The 14394-nt window shown below is 38.1% G+C and overlaps 1 protein-coding gene across 1 annotated transcript in view; it reads right to left on the bottom strand.

Moving 5' to 3' along the window:
* Window positions 1–14394, bottom strand: part of LOC115657916 (connector enhancer of kinase suppressor of ras 2-like) — a 521635-nt gene that overhangs the window by 44968 nt on the left and 462273 nt on the right. Inside the window, exon 19 of the mRNA XM_030576266.1 lies at window positions 4072–4143. Coding sequence (XP_030432126.1) covers window positions 4072–4143 — 72 coding nt within the window. The remainder of the gene's footprint in view (window positions 1–4071; window positions 4144–14394) is intronic.

A 14394-nucleotide genomic window follows, 5' to 3' on the forward strand; every position in this document is an offset into this window, starting at 1 on the left:
ACACAATTTCATTTGGATGACTTTGTTAAAAATTCATTAACAAAAGGAGATTTTTCAGACGCTACTTATAAGAATGGGACCATTACAATAGAAGTACAATGGCAGAAGCTGTCACTATACTCTGAACATTTGCAGTGAGAGTAGAACATCAGGCAGGCCTATGTAGAAGAGCTCTGCTGTTAGTACTTGCACATTGCAGACTATTATCTAAGTGGGATGATATTTTTATATTTATTTCATGTGTTTGTTTAACTTTGGAACTGAGAGACAGTTTTGGCATGGAAGTGTCTAAATTTGCGTGGGAGACAGGAACCAGGCTGGGACTCGCCTCTCTTATTACCAATGTGCAAGTCTTATGCTGTATAATTAGTGTAAAAAAATGTTGCTGAATTATAACATAATATATCAATATATATAGTATACATTCATCTGTCTGTATCCCTGACTCGAGGTTTTCACATATTATTGCATTATTTTAAATGTCTTGCTCACTGCCTTTTTAAAATGTCTTTCCATATATTCTGTAATAATGAATACCAAAATAATTAAAACAAATTTCATACAGTATGCAATGTGTTTCATTTCAATTAACTCTTATTAAAAAAAAAAGTGAGAAGCTTCGACTACCCAAGTGTGTTCATATTATATATTATGCACATACATACACACAATAAAAATGACGGTTACTAACTTGCAATTGGAGTTCTTTGAGATGAGCCTCTGCATATTCATACATACGGGAATGCACCAATCGCTGTAACATAGACGGTACAGCCTTCTCAAGCAGTGCCTATCAGAGCGCCTGTACGCCACCTCCTACCCTTCATGAACATTCTGAGGGTGAGGCTATAAAAGAAGGCGCAGAGCCCTCTACTGCCTCAGTTCCTTTCAACTGCAGCACAGTACACTACGGAAGTGAACCTCTCTGGATCCAATGGACATGGAGCTTCTCTCTTATTACCATAATAATAACTAGTTCTTCTGGGCAGTTTTTGGTTGTTCTTAGAGTTAGCCGTTTACTGATAAAGTTAGTATAGGTTTTCTCTCAGTACCTTTCAGAAGAGGATCTGAAGAAGTAGTAAGCAGGTTTCAAAAGATGTGCTTCCTGTCTGTCAGTTTCCCCATGACCATGTAAGGTACCTAGCATGTGTCGGCGAGGGACTTTATCCATCTAGATGTACCATATACTCTACATTTATGTCTAGAGTATGCTAGGAGAAACTCAATAGACTTCAGGCACTCTTACTTCAAGAACCCCATCAGCTAAACTTTTCCAGATCTGAGAAGTTGGAGTATAAAGGGAAGAGACCTATGTTGGTTCTATCTTCAGCACCTGAAAAAATTAAAGTGCCTAGAAAGAATGTTGAATTGGCACTGGATTTGCCTCCATGTATGTTCACATGCTCAGAGGCCAGAACTTCAGATCTGTTCAATGGTTCTAAAGTGCTTGGAGCACTTTCTTCAAAGGTGTTGAGCAAGCATAAGACTAAGCCTTTGGATCAGTCAGTTGTGGTTCTGAAGAAGAAGGCTGCTGCTAAAAGAGCCACTGTTAGCAGGGCCTGATCTCAGACAGGCAATTCATCAAATCCATTTGACTTGGATTCATCTTCCTCCTTTCCATGACAGACATCAAGATTGGGTCCACGAAGCTCCCCCATCCTTGGACCTGAACCTGCAGATACAAGAATTTCCCCAGATCTGAAAACATCTAAATTATCAGGCTGATACCAGCTGTTTTATTAGCTTTGGCACCACTATCAGATCTGAGAAAGACTGAGTGGTCCATCACAGGCAGTTAAATCAGCCTCTGGATTAGAGTGTCATATCTTTTCTGGAAAGAAGAGAGAGGTTCCAGCAGTGGTTATTTCTCAATCTTCTACTCCTCATTAGAGGTGCAGGTTGGAGGACATTCTGAGCATTACTCCAGAGTTGTCATGGTCTCCAGCTAACGCTCCTATGAGATCACCAGGCAAATCTTTCTGTCAATTCAGACCTACCCATCTTCTGGTTCCAATGTTATCTTCTAAAAAGCTCTGTTACCTATCCAAGATTGGATCTGCAAACAGAAGAGGATTAGGACAGATCTGCTCAACCTAGACAGCCTAGGTTTCAACTACCTAGGTCAGGGTTTATGGACCATTTGGATTTCTTTATCCCATGGGCATATTTCCATATGGGTGGTTTGGGCAAGAATGGCAGCCTTGAACTCCATGGCCATACTGGCCTCCAACTAGGACATCTATGGGATCTCCCCAACATGACTGAAAAAGAGAGGCTCCTGCTGCTAAGAATGAGACCATATCAGTGCCTCTGGATTCTATAGCCCCAGATCTGTTAGTTTGCTGCTACTGTAATAGGTGATGTTTGTCAGAGGAAGATGAGGAAATAGTTGAGCATATGGAACATCAGGAGTTTAAGATTGAGATGGAATCTGATTTGTTACCAAATGAAAATGGGGGCATATCCTCTGTTTTCTCCTTCGGAAGATGCTCTCCAATTGTGTGAGCTAGTGTGGTTTCAACAATAAAGTTACCTTTTGAGGCTATGGAGGAAGCTTCTCATCTCATGTTTAATATTTTGGGAACTCCCTCAAAAATAGTTTCTATCTCAATTTTGAATTAAACAAACAAACAAACAAAAACAGCCTGCAAAAACTAGCTGGGCCAATTCAGCTTCTTGTCCACCCATTTCTAAGAAAGCTGATAAACTGTACCAGGCTGTAATATCCCATTACCATTTCATTTACGGGATAAGATAGAGAAGGTTCTACCATCTAGTTTGCATCAGGTGGCACATTCCCATGAGTGGGACTATGCAGAGGCCACTCAAAGAAGAACCTGGGGCACATTGTATCCATAGTTTGCAGGAAGATAAAGTATAATACATTATTGGCCCAGTCCTGGTCTATAGACTTCAATGGAAGAGTCAGTATCTGTAATATACATGTCCCTAGTTTTCAAAGATGTGCATGTCAAAGTGCTCACATCCAATCTGGGCACATGAATCCTTATTGTATGCAAACAAGCAGGGATCTCTCTCTCTCACACACACACACACACACACACACACACACACACACACACACACACACACACACACACACACACACACACACACACACCAGAATTTTGCAATAACAACCCCCAGCTGCTGTGCATACACCAGGGATGTGTACACCAAGGTCTGCACACACATAAGGCAAACTCACCTTTGAGAGTTTGGATCAAAATATGTTGTTCTAAATTGTTAAGTGTCAGCTGTAAAGATTAGGGAGGACAAAAGTGACATTAAAACAGTTATAAAATAGAATTTGCTGGGGGAAGCAATCACATTTGCTGACAAGAGATCTGAAATGTGTGGCTTTTAGAGCACAGAGCAAATTCTGTTTTTAGGTACACATTTGTAGCCCCAGGTTGTATGCATGAAACTGACAGCTGAGTTCAGATACAGACCTATACATTTTAAAACTCAGGTAAAACATTAAACACTGTAGGTGAAATTTTCAAATATGAAAATCCCAGCCCCTTTCTATAATTGTGATAATAGCAGCACAGTTATGGAGTGGTATGGTTACTAAGTGTGCAGTTTTGGTTTAAGATATACAGCTCTTGGGCACTGGAAGCATTTGGCCTTCAAATGTCGTCTTTAGTATTTGTAGGCCTAATCCTGCAAAATGTATGCACAGAAGAAACTTTACTCAAGTGAGAAGGTTTATGAACTTAAATGAGATTACCTCATCGGAGCAGAGTTATTAATATTCATATTTACAGGATCAGGCCCTGTGGCATTGCAAAGACCATTTCATGTGTATTGTTTCAATCACCACATACAGAATAAACTGAAGAATTAGGCATACATTATAACACTATAGGCAAAGGCACGAAGTCACATAAATCAGTAGCAAAGCAAGGAGCATATATTGAAAGCACTGTGAATCTGTGCATTGTGATGTTCCCTCAGTGACATGTGTGTTCCTAGAAGAGCTGATATAATATTTTCCTTACATTGTGCTATTCCACATATCTCAGTAAAATTATTAGGGTAGTCCTATGAAGAATAGAAGTAACTTACCTATTCATTTCTTCAAGACAGTCAGTTGCAAAGTAAAAGCTCTTAATTTTTGGGTGGCATGCTTTGAAGGCACTGTAAAACAAACAAAGGAGAAAAATGTAGTTTTCTTTTAAAATAGTTTGTCTATAATGAATTTATTGCCCTTTGTTGATAAATGTACATGATGAGGTTGAAAAGTCCTCCTCAGACTTACTTGCTCTTGGGTTCTTCAGAATGTTATAGAGTTACATACACATTTTTCTGTGTGAGTTCAATTAAAAATGATAAAAGACAAAAACATCCCTTATCATCTATGGATGAAAACTTTTCAGAGTTGTCATAAACAGATAAGTAAGAGTTAATAGAACAAAAGTCCTTCATATCTCTTTTGCCTGGAAAGGGTTAACAAGAAGTGAGCCTGGCTGTCACCTGACCAGAGGACCAATCAGAGGACAGGATACTTTCCAATCTTGAGGGAGGGAAGTTTGGGTGTGTGCTGTTTTTGGTGGTTGTTCACTCTGGGGGCTCAGATGGATCAGACATGCAACCAGGTTTCTCTCCAATCTCTCCAATACAGGCTCTTATAAGTTCAGAATAGTGAGTACTAGGTAGATAAAGTGAGTTAGGCTTATGGTTGTTTTCTTTATTTGCAAATGTGTATTTTGTTGAAAGGAGTTCAAATTTATATTTTGCTGAAAGGATTTTAATTTGTACTTGAATACTTAGGCTGGGAGGGTATTCCCAGTGTCTATAGCTGAAAGACCCTGTACCTATTCCATTTTAAATTTACAAAGATAATTTTTACTGTTTTTTCTTTCTTTAATTAAAAGCTTTTCTTGTTTAAGAACCTGATTGTTTTTTTTATTCTGGTGAGACTTCAGGGGACTGGGTCTGGATTCACCAGGAAATTGGTGGGGAGAAAGGAGGGAAGGGGGAGAGAGAGGCTAATTTCTCTCTGTGTTAGGATTACTGTCTCTCTCAGGGAGAATCTAGGAGGGGAAGAGAGAAGGAGGGGGGAAGGTGCATTTTCCTTTCTGTTTTAAGATTCAAGGAGTTTGAATCATAGTGATCTTCCAGGGTAACCCAGGGAGGGGAAGCCTGGGAGAGGCAACGGTGAGGGAAAGGGTTTACTTTGCTTGTGTTAAGATCCAGAGGGTCTGGTTCTTGGGGGTCCCCAGGCAAGGTTTTTTGGGGGGGACCGGAATGTACCCGGCACTAGAATTCCTGGTTGGTGGCAGCGCTACAAGTACTAAGCTGGTAATTGAGCTTAGAGGAATTCATGCTGGTACCCCATCTTTTGGACGCTAAGGTTCAGAGTGGGGAATTATACCATGACAAGAGTGATCACTCTTTAATTGACCTCTCAAGTCCTCATTCTCAAAGGAAACCTGAATAACTTTCAAAAGATGAGCTTGGGAACTTGAATTCATAACTTTGATAGCCACTAAAAACCATGGACTTGATAAAGACACTGGATTTATGGCTCATTACAACAATCTGTAACTCACTAATCACCCTTTTCCCCACTTTGACTGAAGAAGTATCAACTGGCCATTTCACCTTGAATGGTCTCCTACAATAGGTATTACTACTACTGATGGTTCCAATGTGTGGAACAAAACGATCAGTTCCACCTTACATTTAGATGTGACACTGAGTACATTTCCCAGGCCTGATGAAAAGCTCTCTGTAAACTTGGAAGCTTGTCTCTTTCACCAAGATAAATTGGTCCAATAAAATACATTACCTCACCCATCTTATCTCTCTAATATCATAGGACCAACACAGCTACAACAACACTGCAAAAAAGATCCGGTAGCACCCAGGATAAATTTACCAATTCATTTCTGCATTTGTTTTGTCTCGCAATCAGGGACTTTTCATTCAAATTGAACTTGATGGCAGCAACGTTGTCATTATGGGGGAATATAAGAAATATATGCTTCACTGACAAGTGAAAAAAATATGGAAGCTCTCATTAGTGGGGGCCACTCATCCCTGAGTTCAGAAACAGCTTCTAAGAGTGAAACTTAAACCATCCAAACATCAAGTGGTCTTGGGATTTGTAATTTACTAGCTTTGATATTTTTTGTTTGTTTCTTGTAGTCACAATGGGCCCAATTAACCCCTGGTATAACTTCACGGAAGTCAATGAAGTTACATCAAGGGTGAATCTGACTTGATTTCTGAAGCCGTCATCAGCTGTGTGGTCAGTGTGCTATCTTTCACATATGTGGTCAGTGTGCTATCTTTCACATACAGCTTTATCACAGCTGAGTTTTCTTGCTGTGCCTATTGTCTAGATTATTTACCATTTCTTCAGTTTTGGGACCAACCTCTGGCTAGTGGTTCAAGATGTGTATATCTCTTTGCATCTACTGTAGCATCATTCTCTTATAAAACTCCTAGGAAGGCATTCAGCCAACAGTTTTCTGTTCTTTCACTAAAGAACTCATCCCAGGTCACTGCAGAGCTATAACTAATATCCCACAATGTATAATCTTTCATTTCCTGAAAGGCAGTCATTTTATAGTAGATATCCACTGTTCATGTAAAAAAAGTAACTTCCTCTGTTACAAATGCTCTGGCATTAGTTAGCAGAAAAATGAAAGAAATTCCTTAGTCTGTAGTTTTCACTGGTAAAATGGGTAAGATGAAGAGTTGTACACTAGCAAAATAACTTTGGAGGGTTGAATAGGTGATGATTCTGCAAGTGAGTATGTGACTACAGGGACAAAACTCTGTACTTTGCATAATTTATTAAGCCTATTTTCAGTTATCTACATGTTTGTTAAGTTTACATAGTTTGTTGACAGTATTATGTGTTTAAAGCATGTAGGATTTGCATACAGAAAAAATAATCTCATTTTATTATTATCAATACAATGTGCACGAGTCTTAGGCATCATTATGAACAGTCCATGCAAGCATTGATCTTGGATTCAGTTGAGGAAGACTTCTGTGAATCCTGTTTTGGACTTCATATGCAATAAACTGTGGAAGTAACATTTTGTTCATGATAGTTAATAAATGTTAGAAGTGTGTTTGTCTTAACAATACTATATATTGTATGTTACTCCATAAAATTCCCCTTAAAATATGTGCCTCCTCCTATAAAAAAAGTGTGTGTAGAGGCAAAGAATCATGCTGATATATTCATTTTTTAAACATTATCTTAGCTCTGTTTTAATAGAAACTCAAGTTAATGTGGTGCTGTGCAAGAAACAAGACTGACAATGTTACAGAATGACATCCTTTAATTATCTATAGAACAGGCAAGCTTCTTGCACCCAGCACTGCAAATATATCTCAGATCTGGTCTATGGGATCATCTCTTGAAGTAGGCCTGTAGTTCATTATTCTTTCTTATTCAGTCTTTGGCTTATCTTTTGACACTGCCCGCATGGGTGCCAATGATATGGACAGCTGTCCATCAAGAATTGGATTGAGAACTCCAAATTATTTTCCATGCAGGTCCTTAAAACAGGTATCTGATGAAAATAAGTAGACTGTGAACCTAGAGATGAATGGCTTTGTATCCTATTAGTAATTTCAAAATCAATTATGTGGAAAACCGTGGGGAGGCTTAGTCCTTCAAAGTTAATGGATTCTTATAAACAAGCACCCATTAAAATGATGTATTTTGGATATGCTCCCTAACTTGAAAAATGTTCTTCTGCCAATGTCCTGATCCATCCAGCATAATCAAAGGCAAGCATCATGCTCCAGAACAGCATTTATCAAACTGTTGTCTGCGGAGCACTGGTGGTCTGCAGAGATCTGGTTGGTTACATGGTGCTCCTTTTTTCTAGCTACTTTTACAGGCTAGAAGTGGCCCACTTCACTTATCCATGTACTTCACTGAAAGAACAGCTTAGATGCCTATAAAAGGAGCTGGAAAGAAGGATCCCTAGTATCTGTTGCTGTGTAAGAGGATGCAAAGAAAGATAAACTTCTGTCAGGAAGCAAAGCCACTGGTGGGACAATAAGAATTAGCTAAATACTTTATTATTTGTTGCCACTGGGATATTGCACAGTATAAATTGGATGGCAAGTGGTCTTCCCAAGTTCAGGGGCAGGTGGCTTGCACAAAATTGAGGTGAGGTGACGTCTGAATGGGAGCAGTGGTAGTTCACAAGACACCGTCATTCACACTATGAAAAAATGTGATAAACCCTGGTGGTAGCATGGTGTTCAAGCCTAGGAGCTAAGACTGCTTAGTTCTAATTCATTCTCTGCCATTTATTATGCAGCCTTCGGCAAATCACAAACCTCACTGCCTCAGTTTCTCTGTGTACAAAAAAGGGAAACTTACCTCACTTGGTTGTTTCAATTAGATAACATTTGTAAAGTGCTATATCAGTCCTAAGTACTCTTATCATAGTCATACCCACATATCTTCCCACTTCCTTCATATTAATTCTTTCATTACTGATTATCTTCAATAACTGGATTCTGTGTTTAATGGCTTAAAAATTGTTTCTACAACATCTGGACCAGAATTAATTTTATATTTAAAAAGTAAAAATATTAGGCTCCCTATTTTTATTTTTAGTAAGATGTCCAAGGACATGATTTTGATTTTACATCTGTAGGTACATTTTCACGAACACCAGAAGTTTCTGTATGTATACAAACTTAATGTTATAAGATATGCAGGAAAATGCATGGGAAATTAATCAGGCCTGGACTGATTAGAAGACCCAGTAATATTGCACATGTGGAAAGATGGCTGAAACCAAAAAACACACAAGGGGACTAATTCATTTTACTACTGAAATAAATGGAGTTACACCAAGGAATAATTTGGCCCATCACCTATGTACTTTGTACAATTAATTGAATTTTTTTTTAAATAAAAGCAAAGCACTCTATACTTTAACAAGAGGAAATCTCCTTTCCTTCTGTCCTCCTCAGAATCTGATCTTATATCAGATATCGTATTTGTTACCTCCAAACACCGCCAATGTTATTTCATTGACACCAAGGGGAGTTGGATTAGGCCTTGCAATAATGCCATTTATGATGCATTTTTGATGGTTCCAGATATATTTAGCCTCTTTTATTAACAGTTTTCCAGTATCAGTTTGGGGGTTAGGTGCTTGCACACATGTACATTTTGCTGCAGCTATATTTATGTGGCGTTATTTCTTTAGCAAATATATATGCTTATTATTGAACTCCTATAATGGTTCATCATAATCTGCACTGTAGTGTATCTAGAAAAAGGTCCTTAAATAAATATAGTAAAAAGCCAAGCTAAACAAAATGAAATTACTATTACTTTATAGCTACATTATAATTTATTAGGGTTTTATCACAGAATTTACTACCATAATAGTGAGTTTCATGTCTTTTTACTGAGTTTTTGGTATCAGACATCCTCTTGCCCTCTGAGGGAGGTTGAATTCTCACCTTACGGTTTCCTCAGACAGAAGAGTGATGGCTATGTATTTTTTCTGGGTCCAGGTTTGTGCAGTGTGCAACTTCCAGGTCTTTGCTGAGTTACAGAACAAGTTTCTTTTCAAATTTTGCACCAAACTCTTTTGTTTGGGAAAGCCATTGGTGCGGCATCAAAGGAGTGTCTTAATATTTGTATTTTTTTAACATAAGTGCAATTTTAAATAGAATTTTGGCTGCACTGTTTTACCGTGAGATGCTTAGAATGGTATGAGGGAAAGCAGCCATAAGATTACAGGCTCTGTCCTATATTCCTAGTGCTATCTCAACTCCCATTAAAGAAAATGGCCCCAGCTCCTCGGCTAGTGTACATCACCCATGCTTCATTGACTTCAGCGGACTGACATATTTATATTAGTCAAGGATTGTAGTCAGTAGGCCTGATTCTCAAATCATGCTGGCATCAGGCAGATTTAACTCCATTGATTTAAATGGAATAATTCTCATGAGATCACAATCAGGCCCAGTGGAAACTGTGAACATTCATCACCTTGCAAGACTGGGCCAATACAGTACATATAGGTATGTATCTTTAAAAAAAAAAAAAACCTCTGCTTTTCCTGAGTCATCCTCTTTTGCAATAAAATAGCTGTTGAGAGCAATACTAGCTTTGTGTAACTCACATTTCCATAGTTGTAGGATAGGGGATATTCTTGACAAAGAAATGAAGTCCTCAGGAAATGAAGGCGTCTATTATGGTGATATACTCCATGATTAATAATATTTTCCAATATCTAAATTAGAGTACCCAGCCTTGTATGATAATTAATAGATGTAAGAATTGGCCCAGGAAACAATAAACATATAGTTATGAAAAAAGCTGAGATGAACACTTGTGTTAATATCCTGAATATAAATATCACTGTAATATTTACCATTATGATTTATTCTGACTTTCAGAGACAAATCAAAGCTATTGAAATCCCAGTTTCGCTGATTTCTTCTACATCCCATCATTAACAGTAACCGAATTTTCCAAGACAAATGCATTCAAAGGAGATAAATGTGGAAACAGCATGAGAATACAGAATCCTCTGCCTGTACAGTTTCCTCTCTGTTGGCAAATTAATTGTTCATTATGGGTGACATTCACCCCTGGGCAATGGCTCAGCATAAAGCCCACTTAAGTTTCACTTCAGCCCATGAAATAGGACTAAAGAGACTTACAGGCCTTGAGCTGGCCTTGTAGTAAATCTTAATTTCACCTATAGACATTTTATACTCTTATCTCACTGACGGATTACTGATCATTTGCAGATGATTCAATTGCATCACAGTCTGTTATGACCAGAATTCGATGTTTAATGAAGTTATGAGGACAAAATATCTGAGAGAAATGTTATTAATACCAGTTGGGGAGATGATGTAAAAGTTAAAGTAAATAAGCAAAAGGACAAAAACACTGTTAATATTGTAATTGTTATAAATATTACTTGCGAATTGAATTAACTGGAAAAATTCTGTTTTGCAAATGTGAATAGTGAATTCCAGAACAACCCCTTAAAAGAAATGGAACATTGTTACGGTGCCCACTAGATGGCGCACATTAACTAATTATATGTATTATAAGTCCTTGGACATAGGACCCAGGACTTCTGTCGGATGCCACTTACACCACTTTTCAATTGACTGCCTGTTTCGCCCCTACAGATGCTTGTTTTGCCCTTATAATGCTCGATTTGCATAAAGTTTGCTTGAAATCACTTTTTGATTGTGTTATTGTGCATGGAAATGGGAGGGGTCGCTTCTGATTGGCTTCTAGGCAGCAAGGTAGCTTGTTGCCAGGTAGGGTTGCTGCTTGTTTTTGATTCGCTGAGCCCAGGGTCAGGAGCCAATCAGAAAGTTTGAACAGTGATTGGCTGAGGCTCAGCATGTGTGCTGGTCTCCCTGGCTTTCTGAGCCTGTGTTGTGGGCATTCTGAGCAGTAAATGTGAGTTTATGTATTTATTTGAATGCTGTTTACAAAATAGAGTGTATAGTAAATACATTGATGTTGCAACATTAGTTATCTATAATTCATTTAGTACAAAAATCTGGGTTATTGTGGTGAAAACAGTGTATCAAGCCTTGGTTTAGGAACCAATCCCACCTTCATACCATTGATTCCTATGGGAAAAACCGTTCAGACTTGCAGCGTTTAGACTTACAACACAATTCTGAGTAACAAACTGTGTCTTAAGTCCGAGGACTCCCTGTATATTAAAAATAAGGTTCCAGTACAATGGCTTTTTGCTTCTCGTTGTTACATATAAGAAATTACAGGTGGCCTGTGATCCATCTGTTGACTGCTGCTGCTGTTTTTAATTTAATATTTTTAGTGGCAGGTGGCCTAGCTTCAGAGCACTGGAAGTGTCCAGTTTAGTAATCCTTGACTATATCTTTCATTCTCTTCCATGCTTAATGACTACCAGAATTCCTTTGCATCTCTGGCAAGATAGATGGGACTTTTGCCTCTCTCTGGGGTCCAGATATCAAATGCATGTGGTGCTCAAAAATCTACAATGAATGGGTCATTAAAATGCAGATCATGTCACTCCCTGACCTCACATGGGTGATGTGGAAAAAAATTAATGTTTGTGAAGGAAGGTGAGTAAGATAATATCTTTTACTGGACCAGCTACTGTTGGTGAGAAAGAAGCTTTCGAGATTACACAGAGCTCTTCTTCAGGTTTGTGAAGCACTCAGATATTCTAGTGGTGAGTACCATAGAGAAGCCCCTGAGGAAATTAATAATTGTATTCAGAGCAGGGTTTGAATAATGCAGAAGGGTATTTTTCATTCTGTGGCTTCAGGTTAGTGCAGTGCCAGAAATCAATGTCTGTTAGAATTGTGTTCCAAGTCTCTTGATATGAAAAGCCATTGGTGTGGCATCCAAGGTGCATATTTTTACTTATTGTGTTACATAGGTGGAATTTTAAATAGAATTTTGACTGTACTATTTCATTTTGAGGTGTCAGAAATACTCTGGCAATAAACTTCCGTTAGATAAAAGGCCTGAACCTGAAATTCTTACATATTCAGAATTCGAATTGAACAGGACTTTTGGATACACAAGGAATGTTAGATTGAGACCTCAAATGCTTTAGCATTATTCTGATAAACAGTGATTCATTACAGATGGGTCTCCACTAATCCCAGCTCTCATAATTACTTTGGTCAAAGGCCATCATGAAGTAGCAGCACATTTAGATTATTTACAAGAAACATTATAGCTGAGAAACTGCTGAGACTAAGCCTACTAAACACATTGACAAACTCCATGTCGTATGTGAATAGAGAAGTACATTTTTTATGAAACTGGGTGGAAAAAGTGCAAAATAAATCCAATGAAGTGTTTATATTCGGAAAAGTAACATGAATATATGAATGATATATACCAGGCAAACTAAATGACTAGTATACTAGCATATATTCTGTTTAGAATTAAATGTTATTAAAGTTTTAGAACTTGATCCTGCCCCCACTGAAGGCAATGGGTTTAAGTAAGGATAAGAAAGTAGGGTCAGGCAACCTTATGCATTTACCATTGTATCATAACCACAGAATGGACCGTGTCTTTGAAAAAAGAGCATTTAAACAAGTGATATTTGTGCTACCTCATATGAAGATTTAAATTACTTTGGTTTCTGTTTGGGTTCTTATATTTCTGCTTACTCTTAAAATGTTTTTTAAATATGATGATGGAGATACTGCCTAAAATCAATGGAACATCTTTCAGTGACATCAGCTATCCAACCTCCATTGGTAGCACCAAGAACATGTTAGCACTCAAATATAGAGCCTGAAATCATTACTTTAACTCGGGAGGAGAGCTAAACTTGGGTGAGATAGTGCCATGACTCCTATTTATAAATAAGTACCTTCATTAATTGTATGAGTGAGACAACTATTCAAACCATATAGGACACAATAGTCTAATAGTTATGCATTTTTGTCAAAGTTTCTCAAGGGTATTCCACTCAATGTGTAACATGGGCAGCAGTGACAATTCAGTAAATCAGCTTCTCTATGATTGATAAGAATACTGGAAAGAGAAAACCCTATTTATTTTTGCTGTTGGAACCAAATTTCCTTTGCTCAATAAACAGAGGTCTAAATCCTGCACTCTTTACTTTTTGAAAACTCTGCATTATGGCAATAGGTGCTTTGAGAGAGAAGTGGAGGATCAGCCCCTAAATGACTGACCCTACTAGTTTTGTATCTGTGCTCTGAGACAGAGGAAACAGATTTAGTGTTATCTCAGCTAGAGCTATTTATACGCTAACCCTAAGAACTCTTTTTAGACAATTTTTCTTCTGTTTATTTGAAATAAATTGAAACCACAAAACAAATAATTGATAAAATTGTTAGTCCTTCTTCTCCAGAGGTGATCCTGGCAATTACAGGCCAGTAAGCCTGACTTCAGTACCAGGGAAACAGGTTGAAACTAAGTAACAAACAAAATTGTCAAGACGCATAGATGAACATAATTTGTTGGGGAAGAGTCAAAATGGTTTTTGTAAAGGGAAATCATGCCTCACCAATCTACTAGACTTCTTTGAGGGGGACAACAAGCATGTGGACAAAGGGAATCCGGTAGATATAGCGTACTTAGATTGTCAGAAAGCCTTTGATAAGGTCCCGCACCAAAGGGTCTTAAGCAAAGTAAGCTGTCATGGGATAAGAGGGAAGGTCCTCTCATGGATGAGTAACTGATTAAAAGATAGGAAACAAAGAGTAGGAATAAATGGTCAGTTTTCAGAATGGAGAGAGGTCAATAGTGGTGTTCCCAAGGGGTCTGTACTGGACCCAGTCCTATTTAACATTCATAAATTATCTGGGAAAAGGGATAAACAGTGAGATGGCAAAATTTGAAGATAACTATCTTGAGCAATTTTGTATTAA

This window comes from Gopherus evgoodei, chromosome 9 (assembly GCF_007399415.2).
Source record: "Gopherus evgoodei ecotype Sinaloan lineage chromosome 9, rGopEvg1_v1.p, whole genome shotgun sequence".
Lineage (NCBI taxonomy): Eukaryota > Metazoa > Chordata > Testudines > Testudinidae > Gopherus > Gopherus evgoodei.